Source organism: Xenopus tropicalis, chromosome 1 (genome assembly GCF_000004195.4).
Source record: "Xenopus tropicalis strain Nigerian chromosome 1, UCB_Xtro_10.0, whole genome shotgun sequence".
Classification (NCBI taxonomy): domain Eukaryota; kingdom Metazoa; phylum Chordata; class Amphibia; order Anura; family Pipidae; genus Xenopus; species Xenopus tropicalis.
Window position 1 is genome coordinate 98919426 of NC_030677.2, and position 9418 is coordinate 98928843.

Here is a 9418-nt window from a genome sequence, read left to right on the forward strand (position 1 = left end):
TTCTTTTGCTGGTTTTATTTGTTTTAGGCTGGTTATATATAGCCCATTGTTTCTAACTTGATCACTCTTTTGCTTGGTCATTGCGAAGGTTTAATACCTGCACAAACAAAAAAATTCACAATTGGAAGCCTACTGTAGCCAGAAATGGTTCACAAACAATATTTTTTTGTTGTGCAAATGCAAAATTTGCCGCAAAGCAAAATTTTAGTCCCATTACATTAGCGACAAATATTACATTCCCCCATTTGTGCCTTTCTTCTTTTAAAGGTGTATCATTTTCAAAGGGGCACATGAAGCATGAACATATTAGCTTACTTGTCTCTTTTCCCTTTGTCCCACAGACGCCAGCATACGGCCTTGTCTTGTTTTTGGAGCCAATATGTCTTCCCATTTAAAACATCTTCTGGCTTTATGGAAAATAATGACTAGGCATGGACTACAGCTTACAGAACTCTGAAATGATGATCTTTCCAAGAAATTACAGAAGTCTTTGCTTACTGGAATTATGCTTACAACCTATAGTCATGGTTGTGTTAATGTAATATTGGTCTACCTCTTAACAGGGTATCTGTGCTATAACATGGTATCAGATTATTATATTTTCACACACACATAAGAAGCATGGAAAATAAAAACATAACCAAGGTAGAGGAGTTCATCTTTTCTGGTCTCTCAGATAACCCTCAGCTAAAACCTTATCTGTTTATACTATTCTTTATTGTTTATACTTTGACATTGGTTGAAAACTCAGCTCTCATATTAGTTATCAGTAATAATGCTCAGCTTTACACTCCTATGTATGAGTTTCTGCGACAGTTATCAATTATTGACATCTGCTACTCCTCCTCTGTTACAATCAAGATGTTAAGTGATTTTGTTTCAGAGAAAAGGTCCATCTCAGTGGCTGGATGTGGTTTACAAATGCTCACCTATGCTGGATTTGGGGGAAGTGAATGCTTTCTCTTGGCTGCCATGTCATTTGATAGATATGTTGCCATTTGCCACCCACTGACCTATTTGAAAACAATGAATAAACAAACACTTGTGATTCTTATTTTATTCTGTTATCTTGGTGGTCTATTAAATGGTATTGTTCAGACATGGTTTTCATTTTTCCACCTTAATTTCTGTGGATTAAAGCAATACATTAATCATTTTTACTGTGATGTTATGGCATTAATTGAGATTTCATGTGGTAACACTAGAGCTAATGAGGTAGTTCTTTTGACCATGGTTGGTTTCATTGAACTGTCATCCCTTTTTGTCATCTTAAGCACTTATTTATGCATAATTTATACTGTTCTAGGAATTAGATCTTCTGAAGGACGTAAGAAAGCTTTCTCCACTTGTGCTTCTCATATGACAGTTGTGTCTTTATTTTATGGAACTATTATTTTCATGTATCTCAGACCTTTGTCTGCTTATAGGCCAGAAGAAGACAAAATTATTGCTGTCTTTTACACAGTGATTATTCCTTTACTTAACCCTATTGTATATAGCCTGAGGAATCGGGATGTCAAAAAGTCAGCAAAAAAGACAGTTTGTCAAGTGAAACTGAAAAATGTAAGTACATGTTGTCATTGACTTGGGCAGTACTGGAGCCCAGACACTTGACATTATTGTGTAGAATTGTATTAGGGAAATTAGGCAAAATCTATGGGACAGAATCCTGAAGAATTCTCATATGTCAAATTTTATCCTATTTATTGAACACTTTTCTCCAAACTGTTAATCTCGGCTGCAAATTGCAAGTAGGGATGAAGGATTTGGAGAACTCTTTTCTGAACTAGAACAAATTATTACAGTGAAGGGAGGAAAGAATTTATAATAGTAAACTGACCCCTATGTTTCCCTTTCACAAAGTTCCATATGAATGAATGGATCGTGTCATCTTTTAAGTGGTGCCTTGTGGGTTTCTACTCAAGAGACTTTATGACAAAATTCAAAAGCCAAGTGAAAGCTGGTCTCTAGGGCAGAATACCCCTTTAATCAATAGGCAAGGAGTATTCATGCTTTAACTAGGTCTCTCAAGAGCAACAAAAGACTGTCAAACTTATTCGTGAGCAGGTAGGTGGTAAGGCGGCACTACACACAGTTGATTTATTTTATACAGTATGTAGCTGCATTTGTTACACAAATACAAAAAGGGACCTTAAATCAGGGAAATCATCCCTTTGCCACCACTAGAGTATTTAAAGTGAGTTCACACATTCCATGTATGATTTTTTTTGTTCTAAGTGTTTATCTGTACATGACAAAAAAATACAAATGTATGTAAACGTTGACACATTTAGGCATTTACCAGACTGCTCAAAAGTTATTCACTGTTTATTGGTGTTCAACCATCTGTAATGATGGTTTGCACCACAAAAGCAGAGGCACCTTCATTATATGCAAGAGCCTAGTCTAAATATAAATAGTTAGCTGAGTTGTAGCTATGCTTATGACATGAAGAACATACAAAAAATTGTTTGTTAAAATATTGTAGGAAAACATTATATATATATATATATATATATATTGTCAGACGTTAGGTAGCTGGGACCTTTTTCTGGGGGTAAAGCTGCCTATGGCACAATCACAACTCATGAGAAAGTACTATCTTTCAGGCAGTTTATTTTCACTTGAAACAAATATAACAAAATAAACAGTTCAAAATAAAATCCTTGCCACTTAATGGGCTCTAACTAACACAGGTCAGTTGTCCTTACTATCTGGTAGGCTTCCGCCTGTCTCCCAGATAGAGAAAGGAAAACAAAGTTCCATCCTTATGGTGATTCCAAGTAATGATGAGTACATTTTTTTTGCCAGGCGTTGATTCGCAGCGAATTTCTGCATTTCTCCATTGGCAAACTATTTTGCGTAACTTCCGTGAAAATTGGGCGCGGAAAATTTGTCATGTGTCAAGAAAAGTCACGGTTGCGTAAAATTGGACACTGTCACGTAAAAAATGGGCACAGTTGCAACAAAATTGGGTGCGATTGTGCAAAAATAAGACACGGGCAACAAAAAAGTCACGCATCTAATGCATTTTGTTAATTTTTTTGTTGTTTCACGAATTTTATGGCGAACCGAAATCGAACAGATTCGCTCATCACTAATTCCAAGCCTCTCAGTGAGCTCACACAGGCAGCTTCCCTGTGTCTGTCCCCAGATTGGAGCTTTCTGTTTTGGCCTAAGCTGCCTTTTAATTATCCAGCTGAGATGCCTCCGGTAGACAAAAACACCCGGGCTGAACAAGCAGTCCTGGAACCTCTGTTAGGAACCTGGGAGATATTTAAGCTCTGTCCTGGACTTTCCTACGTATCCCGATAGTGACCTTACCACAGTATATATTCTAAAGTTTGGTAATTTACCTATGGAACCAATCTGTAAATGAAAACCCTAGAACCAGCACATTCCTACGTCAGATTGCTCCTTTTATAACTTAACTGCACTACTTTCTTCTCACCACTCAGCAGCTAGTCGTCCTCATCTACAACCGCTGACTGCCGAAGCTTAATAACATTTGACAGCATAACATTTGTCCTATTCCTGCTCTAGACTGCCCACCACTACTCCCTGTAACCTTCCTGCCTACCACTGCCTTGCAACCCACACCCATGACTCTCTCAGCACCCACAGAAGCAGGCCCCTCTCTATGTATATATAAATAAAGCAAGACATAGCTGCACTTAGCAGACATAACAAAAAGGCACATTCAGGAGTTCAAAATTTGTATAAAATATTGAAACATAGTAAAATAGTTTTTTTTTATGAACCAGTTTTTTTCTCCATTAAGACCTTTACTGAGCAAAAACAGCCAACTGTACAAACGTATACCCCATCTCCAAGGAAAAGGAACCAAAATTTGAGGTTAATACAAAAGCATTGTAAGGTCACAACTAAAGAGCCCAAGGTGCGATTCACTTAAGGCCGAAAAATAGCATGCGTTAAAAATATTATCACTTCTTGTAATTTGAGAATTAACGCTCGATTCACTAAAAGGACACTTGTCTGAATTAAGAAGCGATGTTATTGTCGTTATTTATCTGATGATTACATTTTTAAGTGTTATTTTAAAGCATGCAATATATTTATGCGTTATTTTGTAGCATGCGATATTAGCGCACGCTATTACACATGTAAGCGTTACTTTCTGAAAATTACCATTTCCCTGAAAACTGGAGGATGCATCACTCTAGGACGAGCACATACTTTTAAAAATCCCACTGCAAACTCCATCTTCTCATCACAGACAATCACCAGCTGCAGTTTTGTTTAGTAACGCCTACTCCTGGGAGGCGTTAAGTTTCAGAGTAATTATCACCACATTTTATGCTTTTAACGCCTAAAATATGTCTGTGGATTATGCATTAGTATTATTTCTATTCGATAATTACCTCAATGTGATGGAAATAACGCTTTCCGATAATTAGGAATTTTGCACATGCGATATGAGTAGTAACACATACAAAATGACTTTGATTATTCGGTACTTAACTATCGAACAGTATCTAGTAGAATTAAGTGGACTTTCCTGAGTTTTTTTTTTGAAAACTTTCACCACTCATCCAAGTGGCTTCTTCACTTCAAATGACTGGTAGGAAATTACCCGGTATTTAAACTCTTGATGGTAGTACAGTCACAGACATCCAATCACAATGGTTCCATTGAACTTGTTCAGTTAAGTGTTAGCTGAAACTGACAGGTGTAAGAAGGTATGATCCAATCACAATGGTACCATGATTCTCATTGATGAAGGTGTTAATCCTCCAAAGTATATGACTGGAAGTGTGAACTGTTGTGAAACCGCCGGGGTAAGGATGTCAAAGCGCCATTGTATGTTGATGACAAGCGGTGTCGCAGGCCTTCTCCTCTGTTCAGGGATGGTTTTTCCAGGCTGGCATAAATGGCCTCTTTCACACCTCTCTCAAACCATCTGTCCTCTCGGTCCAAAATATGCACGTTACTGTCCTCAAAGGAGTGTCCTTTTTCTTTGAGGTGTAGATAGACTGCTGAGTCTTGTCCTGAGGAGTTTGCCCGCCTATGTTGGGCCATTCTCTTACAGAGAGGTTGTTTTGTCTCCCCAATGTATAAGTCAGAGCACTCTTCACTACACTGGACAGCATAGCACATGAAAAGTAATGGACTGAGATGACAGATGGTTTGAGAAAGGTGTGAAAGAGGCCATTTATGCCAGCCTGGAAAAACCATCCCTGAACAGAGGAGGGGGCCTGCGACACCGCTTGTCATCAACATACAATGCCGCTTTGACATCCTTACCCCGGCTTTTTCACAACAGTTCACACTTCCAGTCATGTACTTTGAAGGATTAACACCTTCATCAATGAGAATCATGGTACCATTGTGATTGGATCACACCTTCTTACACCTGTCAGTTTCAGCTGACACCTAACGTGAAACGTTTTCAAGAAAAAACTCAGAAATGTCCAGTTGCTTTAGACTTAATTCTACTAGATACTGTATATCATTACCTGGATGAATGAGAATCTTCATAGACATAATTAGCAAACACTTTTTAAAGCATAAAACTATGCGTTAAGAGTTAACGACCTTTAGTGAATCGGCCCCCATGTGTTATATTGAAGATGAGATATAAAGCATGCAGGTAATGAAAATGGTAAGTATGAAGTAAGCAACATGTTGTAGCATTGTAGCATGTATTGTAGCATATAGAGAAAGCAAACGTCATACTTGAAACCAGATGCAAGCGATCTTAAGGCCTAAAAACCAAGCTGAGGGGGATAGAGAGCAGCAGATGTTTTCAACAACAGCATGGCAGCTGAAGGCAGAGTCCACGGTACCGTTCTGAAGGGCTTTGCTAAGTTACTGTTGTGGCCATGTATTAGCATTTGATGACAGTGGTACCCAGACTGCACTCGCAAAGTCAGTTGCAGTAGCCAGATTAGTAGTATATTAGTCAATGCCCATATGGAACTCACAGGTAGTTTTAAACAGAAAGAGACCAGTTTAAGTATAGGACAGAATTAATTGATATGAATGCCAAGACTAGGTGCTAATGGACAACTAGCAGAGTTGAGAAGTTGACTTTTAAAAGCACTTATACAAAAGAGTTGGAAATGAAAAAAGGGAAGGCAGGCAGAGGTTAAAAATGGGGAAAATAAAAGAAGTAAACAAAAAAATCTATAGGCAGAGCACATAACCAAAGTGGAAAGGCAAGTTGTTTTCTCTAAGCCTTGACAAAAGTTTCAGTAGAGACTGAAATGTTGGTTCATAAATAAAACTTTTAGTTCTGTGAGTGCCTTATTGTATGTCATACATAAGGGCTTGTACTCCTGAGTGTTTGTTTCTGCCCTTTCTTCTGGTGCGTTCAACTGCAGCGGCGAACGCAGATGTGACGCAGCATGCTATGTTCCACCTGAGTTTGGCACCTGTGATAGTATGGTCGCATTAGGTAGAATAAGGGCGCATATGTTTCTGCACTTCCATGCGGTAGAACACAGAGAAATGCTCTAAAGGAAACCAGAAAAAAACGCTCCTGAATACGAGCTCTTACAGACAGTAATTTAGCATGAAAATGCCCACTTTATTATGTGATTCCAGAATGTGAAAAATCAGGTGCATTAACAAAATAAAACAACAAAACAAAACTATTTTCATAATTGGGCTCTAACTAATACACAGGGTATTTTCTGTCTCTACTACCAGTCACCTACTGGGATTTATAGCAATTTATAAGCAAAAATATACCTCCCAGAGTTGCTGTACCTTTTCTTTTAATTATTCCCCTGGTGAGACTTCCTAGGGGAATTAACCCACTCATAACACTCTGTACACATATATATTGGAAAAATCATGAAAGGAACATATATCCCTGAAATAATTCTCTATAAAGCAGCAGAGAAAGCTGCAAAAAGATGAGCCTCACAAGCAATCAGGAGGAATCACAAAACCAAAAAAATTTGAGTGCAAGTGACACCGATATTTGTGCTGAATTGTGTTTGCTGTAATATTGGTTGCTGGCCTTCTGAAGGGTTAAAACCCGCCATTGTTGATAGAGTCTACATTTAGTTCAGATGAAAGACTCAGACTGCCTGACTGGTAAATGGACAAAAAGTTTCAAAGCTGAATCTCCTACAGGTGTAACAAATCAAATTGTGCTCTTTATAGAATGCACCTTGAAAAGAGTGAGATGCATTTGTATTCCAGGCATCTTATAGAGACAAAAGCTAAGGCTAATGCAAGCTGAAAAATAATTGCAGAGAATACTCCCTATGCTGCAAATGGCTTCTACTTTGTCCTGCACTGGGAAGCACTGAATACACTCGGGTGCAGGCGGGTATAGCTGATAGCCACCGCAAATACAAAGTCTCCCTTTTTTTGGTGGATATCGGCTACATGTGCCTGCACCCAAGCGTATTTAATGCTTCCCAGTGCAGGCACAAGTAGAAGTTTTTTGCAGCATATGGGTGTATTCTTGGCAAGCCAAAAACGCTACGTTTGACCTAAACTTGCCCACAAAGTGTTGGTAAGAACACAGGTATTAATTCTAAAGGTATAGAATGAAATATAAAGACCAGTGTTTCCCTAATGAATACAGATCTGCCATAGATGCACCAACTCTGACCCACCCATCCCCCAACGTGTATAGTTTTTACATAATACAGGGTAGGGAAAATGAGTGGCTGTATGGCTACAGGGCTACTTTGAACCAGGGCCTGGAACTAGGGGTAGGCAGAAGAGGCACCTGTCTAGGGCGCAATGGTGGTGGGGGGGGGGGGCGCCAGGCAGTACCTCTTCTTTCACCTACTATTAGTTCTAGGCCCATTCTCCCCCATTACAGAACCTCCCACCAGCGGCCCCAGCAACCCGCCGCCTTGTGTGTGCATATCTTGCCCATGCACTCGGGGGGGGGGGGGGGGGCATGGGGACGGGCCAAGCCGACCAGGTTGCCTAGGGCAAGTTTTTTAATCTAGTGCCTGGTGGAGAGCTCAACTAGACTCCAGATGCAAATATTAATGAATAAGCACTAACGGGTAAGATTTTCAGCACCTTAGTGTCCATGCTCTTAAATAAATTATTCCAACAAAAGGATAACACATAATAGATATGAACATCAGGGGTCCTTTGTACAGGTGGATACCCAAAATGCACAGGATTGTAAAAGTAGTAATAAGTATAAACTATATTAATATAAAAAATATTATATAGTGTAATTACTATTATCTGAAAGCTGGTTATAGAGAAATACAGCAATGACATATACCGGTATGGGATCCCTTATCCGGAAACCCGTTATCCAGAAAGCTCCGAATTACCGAAAGCCCATCTCCCATAGACTCCATTTTAATCAAATCAATTAGAATTTTAAAACTGATTCCCTTTTTCTCTGTAATAATAAAACAGTACCTTGTAACTGATCCCAACTAAGATATAAATAATCCTTATTGGGGGCAGAACAGTCCTATTGGGTTTATTTAATGTTTTATTGATTTTTTAGTAGACTTAAGGTATGGAGATCCAAATTACGGAAAGACCCCTTATCCGGAATACCCTTGGTGCCGAGCATTCTGGATAACGGGTCCTATACCTGTACCATCATTTCATATATTTAACTTTTTAATTGGCAAGCACATAGGACCTAATTGGCCGTTATAACATTATTTACACTACACTAGAGTACATGTGGCTCTTTGTGCGGAACTGTACTTTTGGGTCTTACTTAATAAAAGCTGTCATAGGTAACAGCTTTAAGCTCTTAACAGCTGGAAAATGATGACTTTGTTTGAGTCCAGCAGCCTTACTATTAATGGGGCTGTTGTATTCTGAATGTGGCTATTGCTATTTCTGGGTTAGGGCTGCAGCTAGATGGGGCCTTAGGAAGAGAAAAGTTTAAATGATAAGTAGATGGGAATCACATAGGCCTTATATTGAATATACAATAAATTTGAAACAGTTGTACTGTACAGTTGTCTGAGTGCAGTTGTTCAAAAATTAATTTAGTGATGTTGCTCTGCTTAGAACTGATCAGAGAAACTGCTCACTAATAGTGATGAGCAAATCTGTCCCATTTCGCTTTGCTGAAAAATTCGCGAATCTTTCAAAAGATTCACAAAACGGCAAAAATGCTGCGCGTCAAAAAAAATTATTTTTGATGAGACAATTCTTTTGATGAGAGACAATTATTTTGACGCGCGACAATTCTTTGCCAGACATGGTAGCTGCAAACCATGCTGTGCTTCTGTTACTTAGGACATGTATGGGACAGGGGGTATTTGATAAGTACCTTGTATTTGATGGTAGCTAAGCTGGACAATTCCATACTGACAGAGAGACATTTGTATTGGTGTTTTTTTTTAATTTTTATGTTTTTGCTTATAGAATGAGTAAACATTTTTTTCTGTCTCTAATATTACTCTAAACAACATTGCTGTCAGCCTGCATGGCTCATTGC

The 9418-nt window shown here is 38.8% G+C and overlaps 1 protein-coding gene across 1 annotated transcript; it reads left to right on the top strand.

Annotated features, from left to right (window-relative positions):
• The first annotated feature begins 353 nt into the window (after nt 1–353).
• LOC101732303 (olfactory receptor 1020) lies at nt 354–9354 on the top strand. The gene is made up of 2 exons (XM_004911412.2): nt 354–1563; nt 9346–9354. The coding sequence occupies exons 1-2, from the start codon at nt 622–624 to the stop codon at nt 9352–9354; spliced, it is 951 nt and encodes a 316-aa protein (XP_004911469.1). The 5' UTR covers nt 354–621.
• The last annotated feature ends 64 nt before the right edge of the window (nt 9355–9418 follow it).

Excerpts from the sequence above, each read along its gene's own strand:
- LOC101732303 (XM_004911412.2), top strand. The coding sequence starts at position 622 with ATGGAAAATAAAAACATAACCAAGGTAGAGGAGTTCATCTTTTCTGGT.